Source organism: Halichoerus grypus, chromosome 6 (genome assembly GCF_964656455.1).
Source record: "Halichoerus grypus chromosome 6, mHalGry1.hap1.1, whole genome shotgun sequence".
NCBI classification, from domain to species: domain Eukaryota; kingdom Metazoa; phylum Chordata; class Mammalia; order Carnivora; family Phocidae; genus Halichoerus; species Halichoerus grypus.
This window is the reverse complement of record NC_135717.1, coordinates 40,187,758-40,207,002: the sequence shown is the minus strand read 5'-3', so window position 1 is coordinate 40,207,002 and position 19,245 is coordinate 40,187,758. Positions and strand designations below refer to the sequence as shown.

General features: G+C 54.7%; 1 protein-coding gene across 2 annotated transcripts in view; it reads left to right on the top strand.

Annotated features, from left to right (window-relative positions):
• Positions 1-19,245, top strand: part of RAB40C (RAB40C, member RAS oncogene family) — a 29,272-nt gene that overhangs the window by 3,078 nt on the left and 6,949 nt on the right. For both annotated transcript variants that reach the window (XM_078075034.1, XM_036083497.2), the window contains exons 3-4: positions 17,189-17,249; positions 17,759-17,819. In XM_078075034.1, the coding sequence (XP_077931160.1) occupies positions 17,189-17,249; positions 17,759-17,819 (122 nt within the window). The remainder of the gene's footprint in view (positions 1-17,188; positions 17,250-17,758; positions 17,820-19,245) is intronic.

Genomic DNA, 19,245 nt, shown 5'->3' with positions numbered 1-19,245 from the left:
TTTTGGAAGCTCTGGAGCAGCTGGTTCTCAGGGTTCCCCATCATGTGAATTTGTTCTTTGTAAGAGTTAATAACTTCCAGGAATTTTTAAATTTCTGATTCTCTTAAAAGGATATACATGTATTTCTTTTCTCTCTTCATTGTTAAAAGCGCTTAGCACGTTTCCAGGCTTGTTTTCTGCCTAAACTTGCGTGGTTCCTCTCACCAGGAGCAGATGACCCATGGCAGGGAAATCCCCACTTGGTGAAGGACGTGTAATCAAACTCCTTTCCTTGGGCCAACCTGATTACTTACCTGCATCGAAGTCTTGTCTAGCTCGTTCTTCAGACAGGTACATGAGTGCACATCATTCTTCCCAGCTCTGCAAACACGTGAGTCATTGAAACGGCCTTTTCTAGTGCTGGCACCTGAAGCAGTGACAGCCTTATGTGACCGTGTGCCCACACCCATGGGAGCCTGCAGCAGGCTCTTGGTTTGTGGTTCGTAGGTCCCTGTAGAGCTGGAAACCTTCCTTTCGGGAGGCTTGAGTTTTCTCTTTTCTGAACACACAGCAGTGGTTTTAGAGGAGGCCTCTGTTCTGTTGGGGAGACAGCAGAACACTTTGCATAGAGGTTCTGCCTGGGCCATCCTCAGGGAAGTTACACTCCAGAGCCTAAGTGTCAAGGAGGCTTGGTTGTGAAAGCTAGCAGGAATGAGGCGCAGGTGTTTTGTGAGCAGCTTATAGTCCTGAGTGCACCCGCAGGTCTGACTCTGCACTGGGGCGCTGGGAGCCCAGGGACTGTCCTGCCGCGGTGCACAGGCCTGGTCCCACTCTTCTGAGGCCAGTGAACATTCAGGGCAGTTACATGCTCTGCACCTTGGCTCCCACAAACCTTCACATCGAGGGTTGGGGGCCGGCAGGAAGATACACTGGGGTTGATATGCCCGTGTCCCGGGAGACTCAAGAGTGGATGTGAATCCATCTCTCCATGTCTGCTCCTCTGGGGTCAGTGTCGGTGGGAGCTGCTGAGTGTACTTTGAGCCCAGGGCCTGGGGGGCGGGGAAGGTAGGAGGAGCGCAGTGTTGGTGATGGGTGTGGACAAAGCCAGGCGAGCATGAGGTGTGCTGTGAGTATCTGGGGCCTGCTGGCTGTTGGTGTGTATGGGACCAAACAAAGCCTGCTCTGCCCAGCAGGGAGCAGCCCACTTCAGCAACCCGATGGCTAGGCTGGAGCTCATCATGTCCCCCAGCTCCATGGTTTTTCACTGGACAGTTCTTTTTTTTTTAAGATTTATTTATTTGACATAGACACAGCGAGAGAGGGAGCACAAGCAGGGGAAGTGGGAGAGGGAGAAGCAGGCTTCCTGCTAAGCAGGCTTCCCGCTGAGCAGGGAGCCCAATGCGGGGCTCGATCCCAGGACCCCGGGATCACGACCTGAGCCGAAGGCAGACGCTTAACGACTGAGCCACCCAGGCGACCCTTCATTGGACAGTTCTGAACATCTCTTCTCACCTGGCTGGAAGTTGGTTTCTATCCTTAGTGCAAATCCAAGGAGAGACTGCATCTCTAGATGCGCCACCATGCTGTTTTCCTGAGTCAGGATGGGTCTCTGGTGTCTCGTCCGCTGTTTTATCCCTGGTGTTGGTGTGAGATGTATGCCCAGGAGGCATTAACTGCTGTGTGTCCTAAATGAACGAGCAGCCTGTGTGCAGTGTCTCTGTGTTGACAGAAACCTGGTGTTGGTTGCTGGGTCGTCCTTCGTCGTCCCTTTTCTTCCTCTGTGTGTGGTTGGTGCTTGTGTCTGGACTCTGCCCATTTTTCTGGGCAGTTTACTGGGATTTGCCTTTCTGTCAGATGCCAGGTTCCAAAGAGGGATGTTGGCCTGGAGTATGATGTGTGCCTAGCATGGTCACAGTGCTGGGCTCCCCCAGTGCTCTTAACATCATCTAGGCGTCTCTGCCATCCTGTGATGGAGGCACCATCATTGTCCCATTTGGCAGATGAGAAGCTGAGGCTCAGACAAGAGAGTGCAGCTGCCATAGGCAGCGCGGGCCTGGCGCCCGTTGTCTCCCTAGGCACTGGCTGCCCGACCCCCTTCCCCTGGGCAGCTGGTCACTGAGTTCCTGGTTGACGCTTCTCTCCAGGCTTTGTTAGGCAGAGTATGGCTGCTGGGCACCTGGTGCTGACTGGCAGGGATGACCCTCTTTTCATCACAGACCCTCCCCGATACTGGGGCTGCCTCCTCCCTCTGCTCTGGGGCCTGGGACAGTCACTGAGGCCCATTTGTTCTCCCTTCACTGAGCTGCTCCAGCCCTGCCTGCCTCCCTCCTGGCTGAGACCAGTAGAGCAGAGCCCCGACAGCTCCCAGGGTCAGCTGCTAACCAGGGCAGCAAACCACCAGTTTCCAGAGAAGTTTCCAGCAGGCCACAGAGTGCCACACATACACCTATCTGTGCGGGGCTGGGATTCCTAGCTCCCCCTTTGCCAGAGGCACTCATCTGCTATGTGTGCCGCGTAAAGATCAGCTTAGCCCAGCCTGACGGGGTGGCAGGCCGGGAGGCGCAGACTTGTGTGTCTGCTTCAGATGAAGCTAATTAGGCCGGTTGGTTATTTGAGCTGGCATGGCCTTGCCTAAGTTGTCCTAAAGTAGGTAGAATATTTAAAATTTTAAGTTTTTCCCCCAGCCTTGAGCAGTTTCTGTCAGCTCAGGCAGGTCAGAGAATATCTGCCTCAGTAGCCGGCACATGGCGATGCAGGGCTGACCTCTCTTGCAGGGCTGCGCTGTCACTGTGACATTGCTGTGTCATATTCCCATCAGCAAGAGTGTGGCTTGGTTGATGAAGTCAACAGAAATGTGTTTCAGGAAGGAGACCCCATCAGGGAGCCAAGGAAGTAGGCGGGAAGTGTTTTTCGGGTACTTCCCCTCCTGTTGTACCTGAATTGTACCTGGTCTGGCGCCCGTGGCCAGTGAGGAGGAGGAGGGGAAGGCAGAGGGTGGAGTTGTAGCCAGGCCTGGGGAGTGGGCAGCACCTGGTGTGGGTGTTGTGGGTCTGGGGCCACATGGGTCAGGGTGTTGCCATCTGCCATATGGAGGAAGTGGGGTAAGGTCTCCGTGTCCAGTGCCCTGGTTTGGAGCAAGGTGGCCCATGGGGCTGGGTTTGCTGCCCTGGGCATGCAGGGGAAGGAGGCTGGGAGTGGGAGACTGGGAAGACTGGGTGTATGGGGTCACCCTTCGGGTGGGAGGACATGGGCTCCTTAAATCCTTTGGGAATGAGAGTAAATACAAGCGAGCATTAGGTGTAAGGAGGTTGCTAGTTACGGTTGTGCTCTTATAGGCCTGGTAATGACCAGCGAAGTCTCATGTCCGCAGCGTGCGGTTCTCTTCTGCCAAGACTGGAGTATTGAGTGCCTTAGTCAACTGTGGGTGTGCATCTTTTGGAGGGTGGGAGAGGCACAGGAAGACAGAGGTGGCCAAGTAAACCTGGCACCAGTGGGTGTGGCAGGGACCCAAGGACACGACCGGACAAGCTTTGGCCCTTTGTCTGGAACACATAAGGGGGGCGCGATTTGTGCAGGATGGATGGGCGGTGCTCAGAAAGACAGGGCTTCAGGGTTGTGAGGAAGGAGGGAAGGACAAGAGGGGTCTAACCAAGAAGGAGTGCAGAGGGCCTGGTGTCAGGAGGCCAACATCTCTGAGCAAGAACAGAGAATGGCAGGAGGCCTGAATCCTGGGAGCAGGCAGGGACTTTACCGATTTTGAGAAGTGTCAAGAGTACAGACATGTCTGGGCACATGAGTTCATGTGGACCCTGGACAGAGATCTTGGCCAGGTGATAAACACACGTCTTTGAGCCCAGGAAGCCACCGGAGTGGGTCAGAACAAAGTGCTCTGGATCGGGATCGGTAGCAGTGCTGTGACGGAGATGGGCCTGCACTCCCATCTGGTAGTTTCTGGGGTCGCAAGCTGGGTCATTGCCGGTCTGCACCTTCCCAGGAGCCGAGGTAGGGTGAGTACCTGGTAATCAGGTCTGCAAGGATGGCTAGTGAGCTTAGAGATGTTATTCAGACTTGAAACGCTGTGCACGGCCTTGAGTGACTCAGGAACATGGTGACCTCTCACAGGGTGGTTTTGTCCTTCCGGGGTCTGATGCTGGCAGGAAGATGTCAGGAGCTGGGTCTGATTTCCTTACGGCTGCAGCTTGGACAGGGAGGAGGTGTGTCCCTGAGCGCAGGTCCCTCGTCTCCCTGCAGAAGCTGCTGCACTGGTCTGACCCGAGTCTCCCGTGGGAGCCCGAGGTCCTGGGCACCTTCACACTCGCAGCTCTCTTGGTCCCCGGGGCTGGCAGTGATTTGATTTGGGTCCAGCAATGACCAGATCCCTGGGTAAGTGAGGACAGCTTGGTGGTCGTATCATTTTTAGGAGGATTTTCCTCATTTGAAGTCCGTTGGCCAGGGCCACACACAGAGTCCTCAGAGAGGGGGTTCTAATGAAAAATAGAAAGATGTTTAACTTTTGGGATGGAACGTTCACCTGTAAGTGCATGACAGGAAATCTGGCGACGCTTGGTGCTAGGAGTGCCAGGAGTGAGTCGTGCAGGAAGGGAGTCCGCAGCATGTGCTCTCCAGAGCCTTAGAAATTAGGTAGGGGTCTTTCCTGGGGAATAATAGGGGACACAACTGAAGACAATCAAGGCTTCTTTTTCTTTTTCTCTTTCTCTTTTCTTTTTTTTTTTTTAAAGATTTATTTGACAGAGAGAGACAGCTAAAGAGGGAACGCAAGGAGGGGGAGTGGGAGAGGGAGAAGCAGGCTTCCCGTGGAGCAGGGAGCCCTATGCAGGGCTCGATCCCAGGACCCTGGGATCATGACCTGAGCCGAAGGCAGACGCTTAACAACTGAGCCACCCAGGTGCCCCTTTCCTTTTCTTTTTTAATAATAGAAATGAAAAGCCTGAAACACCCAAGGGTCCAGAGGGGAAATATGGTATATTCATAGAGCGAGATATTATATAGCCTTTAAAAATAGTGTTTTGGGGGAATAGTGAGTATGCGGTGACATGAGGAAAGCTGGTACCTTGTTAAGCAGGCAGTCTGTCTAACGACATCACGTACGAGTGTGTGTGAAATGAAAGAATCGGGCAGTGAGGCACACGAAAACATTAATTGTGGGTATCTTCAATTTGGGGGTTATGAGTAATTTTTGTGTTTTTTTTTATGTTAAGTGTTCTGTATTTTGCCAAATTTTGTACACAGTGTGTGCTTGCTCCTTATGAAAGCTTGTGCTTTGGTCTGGTCTGTTGTGGTTTATTAAGGAAACCGGTACACAGACTGCCCTAGAGTGCTCCTCCTGAAAGCCGGCGTGCTAGTGTATGTGGAAAGGCATCTTGAAATGCATTAGGTAACTTCTGCTTCCTTTTCCGTCCTTCATCAGGCGGCCCCCCTCCTCCTTTCCCCAGCAACAGACTTATGTGTGCCTGTGGGTCAGACCCTGGCTTGGAGAAGGACAGGAGCTCGAGTGTCCTTGTTCCCTCCATGTCTGTGTGCTCAGCATGCTAGGGGACAGGTGTTCACACCCAGATCCAATCTGGATTCAGAGCCCCCAAGGTCAAAAGACCTATTAATCTAAACTCTAGGCATGTCAATATCCTGTGGGTTTACTTTCTTGAAAAAAGCTTTATTGAGATAGAATTTACATATGATGAAATGGACCCATTTTGAGTGTAGAGTTCAGTGAGTCTCGACAAGTGTGTACCTATATAACCACTGCCTTAATCGGGATATGGATTGTTTCCACTTCTCCCTAAAAGTTCTGTCATGGCTCTTGGAAGTCCAGCCCCCAGCCTCCAGCCCCCAGCCCCCACTGGTGTGCTTCCTGTCACTCTAGGGTTACTTTTGCCTCTCCAGAACTTCCTGTAAATTGAGTCATGCAAGATGGTCTTTCGTGCTGTTGGTTTGTGTCACTCGGCAGGATGTGTGTGAGACTCACTCACGTGGGGCACACACCATAGCCATCTGTCCTGTTCCCGAGAAGCATTCCTTTGCGCACATATACCCCAATTTGTTTATCCATTCACCTGTCAGTATGGTTCTGGTCACTGGTCATGTCCTGATTTGGGCTGTTGTGAAGAATGCTGGTATGAGCATTCTTGTACAAATCTTTAAAGTTTTTTAAAAATTTTATTTCTTTTTTTTTTTTTTTTTTAAGATTTTTTATTTATTTATTTGAGAGAGAGAGAATGAGAGAGAGCACATGGGGGGGGGGAGGGTCAGAGGGAGAAGCAGACTCCCTGCCGAGCAGGGAGCCCGATGCGGGACTCGATCCAGGGACTCCAGGATCATGACCTGAGCTGAAGGCAGTCGCTTAACCAACTGAGCCACCCAGGCGCCCCCAAAAATTTTATTTCTCGGGGGGCCCCTGGCTGGCTCAGTCTGAGGAATGTGCAACTCTTGGATCTCAGTGTCATGGGTTCGAGCCCCATGTTGGGTGTGGAGATGACTTAAATAAATAAAACTTGAAAAAAAAATTTAGTTTTGGGGCGGCTGGGTGGCTGAGTCGTTAAGCGTCTGCCTTCGGCTCAGGTCATGATCCCAGGGTCCTGGGATCGAGCCCTGCATCGGGCTCCCTGCTCGGCGGGAAGCCTGCTTCTCCCTCTCCCACTCCCCCTGCTTGTGTTCCCTCTCTCGCTGTGTCTCTCTGTCAAATAAAATCTTAAAAAAATACATATATTTTAAAAAAATTAGTTTTGTGGTAAATATGCATATTATGTTGACCATTTGCAAGTGTATGATTTACTGGCATGAAACACATTCCTAACTCACAAGTCTTTGTGTGCATGTGCCTCTAGCAGTGGGGTTGCTCGGCCACGTGTGTTTTTGTCTGCTTAACTCATGAGAAATTGCCCAGCTGTGTTTTAAAGTCCTCTATCATTCTGAATTCCCACCAGCAATATGTGTGAGTTCCAGTTGCTTTACATCTCGGCCAGTGTTTGATGTTGTCAGTCTTTTTTCTTTTTTTTCTTTTTTAAGATTCGTTTATTTGAGAGAGAGAGAGTGAGTGAGTGAGCACAAGCAGGGGGAGGGGCAGAGAGAGAAGGAGAAGCAGGAACCCCGACATGGGACTCGATCCCAGGATCCTGGGATCATGACCTTGTTTTCTTTTTCTTTCTTTCTTTTTTTTTTTTTTTAAAGATTTTATTTATTTATTTGAGAGAGACCGAGATAGCGAGAAGAGAGCATAAGCGGGGAGGAGAGGGAGAAGCAGGCTTCCCGCCGAGCAGGGAGCCCGATACGGCGCTCCATCCCAGGACCCTGGGATCATGACCTGAGCCGAAGGCAGACGCTTAACTAAGACTGAGCCAGCCAGGCACGCCCCTGCCTTTTCTTTTTAATCAGCTCTCTTGGTATAATTTGTGTGCCCAGAGCCCGGATCCATTTAAAATTTGCAGTTCTGTGAGTGCTGACAGGTGTGCACACCTGAGAACCCATCACCACCCTCAGCCCCCATGCTCCTTGCAGACCAGCCTGTCTGCTCCCAGACCTGGCAGCCGCCGATGTTTCTGTTCCAGGCTGGTTTGTATTTCTCGAGTGTTCCTAGACGTGGAGTCACACGCGCCCTGTTTTGTGTGAGGCACGGCCGCGCGTTTGTGTGTGAGGCCCCCTCGGTGCCGTGTGGTTGTCGTCTGTGCCGACTGCAGTGTCTTTATCTGTTCTTCTGCACCAGGGCTTTTGGAAAGTTTCCGTGTTTCGGTTTTTTCTGAATGGTGTTCCTATGAAAATTCTCATACTTGTTTTTGGTGCCTGTATGTGTGTGTTTCTGTTGGGGATACACTGTGGAGTGGGGTTGCCGAGTTGTAGGGTGTGTTCAGCCTTAGTAGGCACCACCAGATGGTTTTCGGATTGTCCCAGGGGGCGGGGGGTGAGAGTTCCATTCACTTTCCTTTTATCCTGTTTCTTTAGGACAGCCTTCCGTCCTAGGGGTCACCTTCTGTTGCTTAACCACCCCCAGTGGGCGGGCTTTACTTTGTACCCAGTCTGTTAATAGTGCTGCAGTAGATAACCTCCCGTTCCTTTCCCACAGCGTACTCCTTCCCTGTTCCTGCTGTAACACATTATCTTACGGTTCCGTGCTCTGGTGGTTGGGCCGTCCTTTCTGCAGGCTCTCGGGGAGGTCTGTTCCTTGCTCATGGCCTTGGCAGGCCCCCCGGGTCTCTGCTGGCTGTGAACCGGGCAGCCCCAGCTTCTGGAGACCACCCACATGCCTCGCCCGCCTTCCCTTTTCTCTGTCTTGAAAGCCAGGTCAGGCCCTTCCAGGCTTTGAGTCTCTCCTCCTTGCATCTCATCTCTGACTCAGCTAGGAAAGAGTCCCCATCTTTAAGGATTCCTGATGACCTCAGGCCCACCCAGATAACACAGGACCCTTTCCCTCTTAAGGCCCATCACCCCAGTCACACCTGCAAGGTCCCTTCGCCTTGTGGGATGCGTGTTCACAGGTTCCGGGGATTAGGGGGAGGACATCTCCAGGGACAGGTTGGGGGTGTTATTCTGCCCACCACACCGTCATGAAAAGTTCTTTGTACTGTTTTGATTTGGGTAGATTTTTGGTGACTGGTCAGGGGAGTGTGTGTTTGCATTTCTGGTAGATACTGCTGGTCTTGGTTCTTGCTTTGGACTGAATGCTTGTGTCTGCCAGAATTCACATCTTCACACCTGACTCCCCCAGGTGATGGTCAGGGGTGGGGCCCTTGGGAAGGGACTTAGTCACGAGGGTGGAGCCTCCGGAATGGGATCAGTGCCCTTGTCAAAGAGACCCAGAAAGCTCCTTGGCCCCTCCTGCTGTTTGTGACCCAGGAAGCCAGCCCTCACCAGACACGGACTCTGCTGGCGCCTTGTCTCCAACTTCCAGCCTCCAGAGCCGAGAGAAGTCAGTCTCTGTTGTTTGTAAACCACCCAGTTGATGGTATTTTGGCACAGCAGCCCCAAGCCGACGAAGAAATTACCACAAACTGAGGGGCTTAAAGCAGCACCCACTTCCCAGCGGTTTCTATGGGTCAGAAACCCAGTCACAGCTTAGCTGGGTCCTCACAAGGTCTCTCTCGGGCTGCAGTCAGGTGTGGGCTGCAACAGAAAGAATCCTTTTTTTTTTTTAAGATTTTATTTTATTTATTTGACAGAGAGAGACACAGCAAGAGAGGGAACACAAGCAGGGGGAGTGGGAGAGGGAGAAGCAGGCTCCCCACAGAGCGGGGAGATCCCAGGACCCTGGGATCACGATCTGAGCCAAAGGCAGATGCTTAACGACTGAGCCACCCTGGCATCACAAACTTTTTTTTTTTTTTAAAGATTTCTTTATTTGAGAGAGAGTGTGTGAGTGCACGTGTGTCCCAGGAGGGAGGGGCAGTGGGAGAGAGAATCTCAAGCAGACTCCCCGCTGAGCACGGAGTTGGATCCCGTGACCCTGAGATCATGACCCGAGCCATAATCGAGAGTCCAAAGCTCAACTGACTGAGCCCCCCAGACACCCCAGAGAATCCTTTTCAAGTTTGTGGGGCTGTTGGCGGTACCCGCCACCTCACTTCCAAGGCACACGGGGCTCTGCCTAGGGCGGCTTGCTTCGTAGAACCAGCAAGGTAGAGAATCTGCCAGTGGGACAGTCCCATGTAGCATGATCACAGAGGAACATCTGTCACCTTGGCCTCACTCCAAGGGTCAGAAGCAAGTCTTTGTTCCCACCACCCTCTGGGGGAGGGGTGTACCGTGTACCCAGGGGCGTGAGTGCCGGGAGGCAGGACCCCGTGTCCACACAGGAGTGCCTGCCACATTGCCCAGTGCCGCCTCTGTGTCTACCGGGGATGTGTGGAATCCCTGTTTATGTCCCCAAGCACGCTGTGTGGTGTGAGGCGCAGTTCCTGGGAGTAGGCCTGTGCTGCGGCCTTCCCCTTGGACGAGAAGCGTGAAGGCCACTCAGGTGCTTTAGGCTGCACGTGTGTGTGCAGGAGGGCTGCCTGGGCCTGGGCCCGCCAGGACGACTGCTGTGTGCGTCCCAGGGCATTCTGTGCGTCCACCTGTGTCATGGGGAGCTTTTTCTGCTTCCTAGAAGACCCCAACATTCCTCTTCTGCTTCTTGTCTGTCTTTGGGGACTTGGGAGAGCTTGTTTTCCCTCCTTAGGGAGTAACCGTTAAGCAATAGCTGCCTGTCTTGGGTTTAGATGTCTTGTTGGAAGCACACGGGGTGTGCCTTGGTTGGAGAACGACTCGAGCCTTCCCCCTGGGAGGCATGATCTGGGGGCTCCACCCGCTGTGTCACTGTTGGAGCCTGCTGTGACCTCAGTGGGTGGCCTGCCTCGCCGTGAGGGCTTGGAGCTGGTGGTCCGCACTACCCAGGGGCACTCCCAGCCATCCCTGGATGCCGCTCCCCTATCAGGAGCCGCTGCAGTGGGGAGAGCCTGTGGGGAATGGCTTCCCCTCCCTCTTCCACTTCCAAAGGAAGACACCAGTTAGCACTTCTGTTTCTTTCTTTTTTTTTTTTTAAGATTTTATTTATTTATTTGACAGCGAGAGAGAGAGAGAGAGCGCGCACGCACAAGCAGGGGGAGGGACAGAGGGAGAAAGAGACTCCCTGCTGAGCGGGGAGCCAGACATGGGGCTCGATCGCAGGACCCAGAGATCATGACCCGAGCTGAAATCCAGAGTAGCTGCCCAGCTGGCTCAGTCGGTAGAGCATGTACCCCTCTTGTTCTCCGGGTCGTGAGTTCAAGCCCCATGTTGGGCAAAAAACTTACTTTAAAAAAAAAAGTCCTGTGGCTTTTAATCGTGTTGTAAAGTAGCTGGATAATTACACGTTAAGTGTTGCCGTTTCTTCCATAAAGACTGGGACCTCAGACAGGAAGGAGGTGACAGATGACCTGTCCGGGCAGGCGATGTCCTTCCTTGCCCTCTCCCTTCAGGTGGGTCTGACAGGTGTGTGGGAAATGCCCACACCCAGAGGTCCGCCCGGTTGTGTGTAGTGGTCTTCATTCTGAACAGTGGAAAATTGAACCGACAGTCTTGATTGATACAGCAAATCAAGCTGACCAGGCAGACGGCTGAAGCTGTCTGGTTCCTCTTCGTGTGTTCTCTGCCTGAGCACCATGTCATTCCTAGTGACAGTGGGTTTTCTTGGAGGTCGGTGGTCCTGAGTCCGTGCTGACAGGCGTGTGAGCTCTGGTGAAGCTCTGAAGGAGGGAGCGGAAGAGAGTGTGACTCGTAGCCTGTCCGTCTGCCGACTCCTGACGGGACAGCACACATCAGCTCCAGCCAGCAGGGTGGCTCTTGTCCAGGTCACCCTTGACAGGCTGGCCGTCTGGCCACAGATGCCCCACAGGTGACAGGCGCACCCCTGCCAAGGGTGAGAAGCCAGGGGAGACAGACGCCCACAGCTGTGCTCACACGTCCTGGTGAAGTGGGTCTCTGTGAGCAGGGTGGGTGCCTTGGTGAGCTCCCCCGGCACCACCAGGAAGGGGGTGACTATCAAAAACAAGAACACCAGTCAGCAGCCCGTAATTACAGTGTTCCTGCTCCTCCAGCATCCGCCGGTGTTTCCCCAGGGCCGGGAGCTGCCCCCGTCGCCCTGCCTGGGCTGTGGTGCAGGGACGTGGCGTCATGGCGCTGTCGGCAGGTGCCGTCCTCAGCCATGTCAGGCCCTCTGGGGCCAGTACTTTGTAGCGTCCCCTGTACTGTCCTGAGAAGCAGTGAGTTTGATCTGCAGGTCATCCATGCCATCCACGTGCAGAACTAGAACGTGTACACGCAGCGTATCTGTAACGTGAGGGGTAAGAGGGGCAGTGCACCCTAAATCGCTTGTGCTCTGATCCAGGTGTACTAGACGCTGACAAGATGACAGTAGAAATGTACCTGGTGCAGGTGTTACTAAGGGGGAGGTGGGTTTTTTTCAAAATGGTAAAGAACTTTTGGTAAAATTCTGAACCAACAAGACCCCCGTGATTCACAAGGTGGTGGCATCCCTGCCAAATGTGGTGTGCGGATAGGGCTTGCACACTGTGCAAGACGGGTCTTCACGCAGAGTGAGGTCCGCAGGTGCTTCCTGTACAAATACCTGCCAGACGCTGGAGCTGTTTGTGGGACTCAGGACTGTTCCCTCTGGTGCACAGCGATCATGTGCACGGCAGTTCACCTGCGGTCCCTGGCCTGTGTCTCCTGAGTCTGTGACAACAACACATGTCCCCTCACAGGGACCCTCTGTAGCTCTCCGTCCGGGTGCAGGTGTGGGACAGCCACGACGCAAGCCCCTGTTGTTCCCGAAACCGCGCTTGGTGTATAGTAGGAACATAAACAGTAATTTGTGTCGAGTGAATTGCCACTCCCTTGAGAAACCCCGTAACACAGTAGAAAGGACATTCTTGGGAACTTGTGGCCCCGTCAGGTGAGAGAGGCTGAGTGTGTGGGACGCAGGTACCGCGGGATGAAGCGCAGAGGCCTGAAGCCTGGCTGTGAGGTGCAGGCAGGACCCCATGCCCTTGGGCCCTCTGGTACTGAAGCCAGGGCGGGGGCCGAGCGGGGACATGGGAGGTCTGCTCCCTGGGAGAAGCGGGTACGGCGGAGGGCCCTGGCCGCCCCTGCTGCTGGTGCTCAGGTAGCGTCCCGTGCTGCCCAGAGGCAGCAGCTAGTTCTTTGCAGGAACAGCCCCCAGTCCAAGACGAGGGACCTCTGTACACCCCGAGGTGCCTGACAGCTCCATCGTGAGCCCCACTTGAGCAGAGTCACCTGGACTTCCTGCAGCTTCTTGGGGTCTCCGAGGGCTGGTGGACAGCCAGTCACCACACAGTGTGAGGAAAGACATCTGAGAACCTTAACAATCCGGTAATTAGTGTTGCCTGAGATACAAAGAGATACTGCGTCCAAGAACTAGGAACAGAATGTTATTTGAAAAGAGCGTTCAGAGGGCCAGAAAGAGCATTGAGAAATGAGGTCAGAAAGAGCAGCAGAATTTTTTGAAGGGTCAGAGGAGAATGGTAAAGTTGAGGACAGCTCCCGGAGCATGGAACAGAAGCACAGAGATGAGAGGACTGGCTATTAGCTAGGAGTGGGACACATCAGCTGGGATGTGGGATTGCTGGAGTCACCGAATGGGCCCTGGGCTGCACTGACACGGGAAAGACCCCCCAGAACACTGGGCAAATAACTGCTTCAAGAGCTCTCGCGTGGGAAGGGTTGGGAACCAGAGCAGCACCTGTCTCCCCGGGCACTGGTCAGCTGCTGCTGGCCCCCACTGGCCTCCCAGTGCCCTGTGTCTGTCCAGAGAGTGTTCCCAGTTCTGGGGCCCGAGACTTGGCCACCCAGTATGACCCCCACCCTGCGTGTGAGCTGCTCCCGTCACCTCAGGAGGCCTGGTCACCCCCACATGCACCCAGGCAGTTATCCGAGCCCCCACCAGCTGATTCTGATGGTCGTGCCCGGGCTGTCCAAGATTCCGTGTTTTGAGCAGTTTTTCAAAGAGGGGCTCAGTGTTCATGGACTGCTGGGGTGAGGCAGGGGGAGTGTGACTGCAGTCCTCCAGCATCAGATCTGGAGACCCAGGACTTGTCGGAGCTGCCTGAGCAGTGACGTTTAGTTGACGCTATCCCTGGTGAGGCACGGAGAGTCTGCTTTCCCACAGGCAGGCCTCTCTCTGTGGACTTGTGGGTCTGTATCTTCTGAGACTTTATGAAGTACACCGTACGTTTTTGTCCAGATTTGGGAGGTGGGGATGAGGGGCAGGGTAGGCATGAAGGATATATTTGAAATTTTGGTGCCCATGTGAATCTGTCAGCCTGGGGCTCTCCGCCCTGTCAGGAGCTCTCGGCCGGCGGCCAGGCCGTCCGTAGCTGGGCCCCGCTGTCCACTTCCCTCAGTCCCCTCACACAGGCTGCTCAGCCTTCTGTGGGGGCCGTGAGGGCTCCTGGCAAGGTGGGGTGGGGGGCGGGCATGGCTCCCTGCCGCTCCGAGCTCTCCTCTGCAGCCTTCCCTGAAAGCCCTGTGCTCCGGGGAGCCCTCAGACCCAGCCGGGCGGGCTGTGCAGCAGGACAGGTTGGAAACGGAGCAGACCCTTCCTTGGGATAGCTCCCAGCTCTGCGTGCTCATTGGCCTGCTGTGTGCTTGGCAGGGCGTTTAGCGCCGCTGCTGGAGAGCGGAGCCTGCACCCCAAAGTCACGGCGCCATCGGGATGGTGATGCGTGCGGTGGAACGTGGGCAGACAGAGCCGCAAGGCGCCCAGCTGCATTCCGCATTCGCCACACCGCACCTCGTCTCCTGGGCCTTTGCTGGGCACACCCTCCTCCCTGCCACTCCCAGCTGGGCCTTGGGAGTCACCTCGGGGTGACTGGGCAGCACCCTTTCGCGGGGAGCTTCGGAGAGGTGCCGGGGAGTGTCCCGTCCCCTAGCCCCCAGCCTGCTGGGCTGACCCGCCACCTGGAGGTGATGTTGCCCAGAGCATGGGCGTCCATATCCACAGCCTTTCTGGTCACCGCCGTTTCTGTCTCGCAGGAGGTGTAGATCCAGGACCAAAAAGAGGCAAGTCCTGGGCCAGATCTGTGCTTCCTGTTTGACAGAATTACAGGAGCTCCCACCCAGGACCGAGGATGCTTGAGCGGACGCCAGTCGGGGAACATGGAACAGAAGCATAGAGATGAGAGAACTGGCTGGGGGGTACGGGTGGGGACAGGCCTGAGTTTGCTTCTTCCTGCGGAGTGTTTCTTTCGCTTGAGAATACGTGCAAGAGAGTGTTCTCTCCCTTTTCTTCTAATTGTGGTAAAATACACGTTAACAGGAAGTTTGCCCCCTTCGCCGTCTTTAGGCACACAGCTCATTCCCGCTCTTGTGGGACCACGACCACTGTCCGTCCACAGAGCTTTTCCATCTTCCCAAACTGAAGCTCTGTCCCCATGAATCGCTGACTCCCCACCTGCCCCCGCCCCTGGTGACCTCCATCCACCTTCTGTCTCCAGGGATCTGACGGCTCGAGGGGCCTCGAGAAGCAGAATCCCGCCATATTTGTCTTCCTGCCACAGGCTTATCTCCCCGAGTGTGATGCCCTCCGGGCCCACCCCTGTGGGAGCACACGTTGGCCTGTCCTCCCCATTAGGGCTGAACACTGGTCCACTGCATGGACAGACCACACTTTTCCCTTCGTCTGCCGGTGGACACATGAGCTGCTTCCACCTTTTGGCGGCTGTGGACAGTGCGGCTGTGAGCATGGGTGTGGAAATACATCCGTAGTTGATTCCTTGCTTTCACTTCTTTTAGTTGTAAGCCGGAAGTGGAATTTCTGCATCAGATAGTAATTCTGTGTTTGAGTTTTTGAGGAGCCACCAGGCTGTTTTCCACGTGGCGGCTGCACCCTTCCCCACCCGCACCGCAGTGCCCGAGGGCTCCAGCTTCTTCACACCCTCACCAGCACCTGTGATTTTCTTTGTTTTTTTCTCTAATAACCATCTAAATGGTGTGAGTTGACATCTCATTGTGGTTTGATTTGCATTTCCCTGATGCTGAGTGGGGTTGAGCACCTTTCTATGTGCGTATTGCTCATTTGTGTATCCTCTTTGGAGAAATGTCTATTCAGGTCTTTTGCCCATTTTTAATTGGGTTGTTTTTGGTATCGAGTTGTAGCATTTCTTTCTATATTGTGGATACCAGTCTCATCAGATATGTGATTTGCAAATGTTTTCTCCTGTTTTGTCGGAGAGGAAAACAGGACGTTTTCATTCTGTTAATGTCCTTTGATGCATGGGAGCCAGGTTTTCATGCACAGCTGGGAGTTGGCCAGGCAGAAGGACAGTGAGGGTAGAGGCCCCAGTGCCAGGGTTGGGGGTGTGCCATGTGCACATGATGCGTGTGTGAACAACACCTGCATTAAAAATGCCCATTTTTGGGACACCTGGGTAGCTCAGTCGGTGAAGCGTCTGCCTTCGGCTCAGGTCATGTTCCCGGGGTCCTGGGATCGAGCCGCACATCGGGCTTCTTGCTCCACGGGAAGCCTGCTTCTCCCCCTGATTGTCCTAGTTTTCTCTCTCTCTCTCTCAAATAAATAAATAAAATCTTTTAAAAAAAAGACCGTTGGGATGCCTGGGTGGTTCATTCAGTTACACGTCTCCCTTCAGCTCAGGTCACCACCCCAGGGTCCTGGGATCAAGTCCCGCATCGGGCTCCTAGCTCAGCAGGGAGTCTGCTTCTCCCTCTGCCTCTCCCCCTGCTTGTGCTTTTGCTCTTGTGCCCTCTCTCTTTCTCAAATAAATTAATTAAATTAAAATAAATAAAAAAAAACAGGGCGCCTGGATGGTTTAGTTGGTGGAGCATGTGACTCTTGATCTCGGGACTGTGGGTTCAAGCCCCACATTGGGTCTAGAGTATGCTTTAAAAAAATGGGGCGCCTGGCTGGTTCAGTCGGTTAAGCATCCGACTCTTGGTTTCGGCTCAGGTGGTGATCTCAGGGTCGTGAGATTGAGCCCTGTGTCAGGCTCTGCGCTCAGTGCAGAGTCTGAGATTCTGTCTCCCTCTCTCTGTCCCTTCCCCTGCTGACACTCTCTCGCTCTCTCAATTAAATAAGTAAAATCTTAAAATAAAAATAAAAAATAAACCTTAAAAAAAAGCCCATTTTCAAGCCCTCTTGGAGCAAGTGTTATAAAGTCAAGAAACTGATGAGATTTTTAAGGTTTAGGAATGGAAGAGGGAAGACATAGCTTGTGGGAAGTTTCTGGATGGCCCACAGACCACTTGAAGATGTTCCATGTAAGCTAAGTGTCCCTGCTCCTACTCTTTTACTCATAAAAGAGTAAAAACAAAAACTGAAGCTAGGGCAAGCATGGGTTTTGCAGAGAGCTCTCCAGAGAGATGGCATTTTAGAGATTACTTGCCCCTTCATCATGCTCCCAGCACGCTCCAGTCGTCAGTACCCAGGGGCTACAGTGAACCAAGAACGCAGACACCCTTAGCCTCTGGGAGGTCGATGTCAGGACCCAGACGAAGCAGGTCAGCACGGAGACGAGCCTCCTCCCTCCGCCCTGCGGCTGTCAGCACCCAGCACGCACTCTCGGGGCGACACTGGGGTGGCCTGCTTGGGTTGCTGGTCTGGAGCCACGGGAAGGCACCAGGTGGGGGTGGCACGGCCCTTGGCCCTGGCACGGTGGGTCCTGGTGGGCCTTTCCCCACGTGTCGCCTGCAGCTACCCTCTGCTTCCTTCCAGGAATCGACTATAAGACGACCACCATCCTGCTGGATGGACGGCGGGTCAAGCTGGAACTCTGGTGAGTCAGGCCCTGCGGGGCGAGGTATCCGGGGCAGGGACTGCAGCACCTCAGTGTCACTGTGCGATGCCTCAAGTGAGTCAGGAGTCCTCAGAGACAGGGTGGCATCCTGTTGACCCTCCCTGGAATAGCCGTTTGCACAGACCCTGTGTCCCTGTGGAACGGACTCTGATGCAGAAACCAGAAGTCTGGGCTGTTTGGTCTGATAGAGCCCAGCTCCCTTTGGCCCAGAAACACTCATTTCCACTGTGACCATGGCCCCTCTGCCCTTGCTCTTCCCTGGGCTACACATGAAGGAGCATTTTCCAGAACCTCAGCAGGAGGCGTGAATTCCCACAGTGGTGGGGTTCTCCAGCCCAGCAGGGCAAGGTTCCAAGGCACACAGGCCCATGGAGGTCCGCCAGGGTGAGCTGTGGAGTGGGAGTGGGCAGGGGCCAGCGCCTCACCGGGATGACACTGTGCATGCTGGGGTCCCATGGGCTGCGTCCCCCAACCCCCCTGTGTTTCAGGGACACCTCGGGCCAAGGCAGGTTTTGCACCATCTTCAGGTCCTACTCCAGGGGCGCACAGGTAAGCCCAGCGACCGTGCCGGTGCTGTTCTCCAGGATGACCCCCTCCCGCTGCTGTGCTGTCAGACCCCACGTGCGTGATTCTTTCTAAGCCAAGTTTGACATCTGAACACCAGGCTTCCACTGGGGGTCTAACCTTGGGTGCCCTCTGTGCCCATCGGCTCCCATGGCTCCTGCTGGTGGAGGTGCCACAGGAGGTGTGCTGAGACCCTTGGAGATGCTGCTCAGTCATCCAGTTCCCCGGGAAGAAGAGGTGACCTCTCTGGACTTGGATGTGCTGATGGAGGGGGCTGCCTGGGGAGGCAAGCCCGTCTCGGGGCTGGGGGCTCCGGAGTGGGCTGGCCTGGATCACTGACGAGGATAGTGGAGCCTGAGCCTTGGAGCCGCCATGGAAGGGGCTGCTGTGGGTCCTCAGTGGGGCAGGGCGGTGCGCAGGGATGTGGGCACCTGCTCGTTTCTGTCTGCATCCTCTGGGTTCCCCCCAACATACTTGTGTGCCAACTGGATCTGTATGTGGTTCGAGGCTAGAAGGAGAAGGGAAAGTAGCTGTGTGCCCAGATCTGCTCTAGACTCTCACTGCGGGGTCAGAGTGAGTGGTCTGGATGCAGGACCAGTCTTGTCTGTGCTGCAGGGCAGGCCGTGACCCCCAGGCTTCTGGAATTGCTGAGGAGACCCCTGAAGTCAGATCTGCTGTGCACCGCAGGCAGGAGCCCCTGGCTGTGTGGGGTGTGGGCTCCAAGGGGGCTGCCTGTCACCCCACACACACTCTGGCTGGGGCTTGGGGGGAGCCCCACGGGCATCTGTTTTGCTTTCTGAGCAGTGATTAATGTCCAGCACCGCGCCACCCCCCCTTCCCCCCCCGCCCCCTGTGCTACTCTTTCTGCTCTATGGGACCTGGGAAGCCAGAGGGAAATTTCGTCTGTGATGGAGTCAGACTGAGTCCAAGGAGGTGTTGACAGGAACACCCAACCCAGCCCTTCCTCCAGGGCCTTCCTGAGTGGGAGCCTCTCCAGCGTTCGGGGAGGAAGACCCTGAATGGGGCCTTCGTCTGCGCTCTGCTGAGGTTGGCCAGGAGCTCCCGTCCTGGGAGCTGGCACAGAGGAGTGAGCCCCGCTCCTGCAGCCGCTGGCTTGGGGACGTCACCAGTGTTCACGCCGGTGTCGACGGCGCCCTGCAGAGCTGCCATAACTGGGGTGCCACTGGGAGCAGCTGATCCTCCATGACAAAACACAGAAGGACCTCGGGGAGTGGGGTGCCGCTTTGGGGCATTTGTCAGCAGCCCCGTCCCCACCAGGGGTGGGTTAAGTAGCAGGAACGGCCTGCAGCACCCAGCGCCCTTCAGGTGAGCGTGGGAGAGCTCAGGCACGCGGAAGCACGGTCCACGGCCCCTCTTATTTAAGGAAGGGACTGCGTGTGTGATTTTTTTT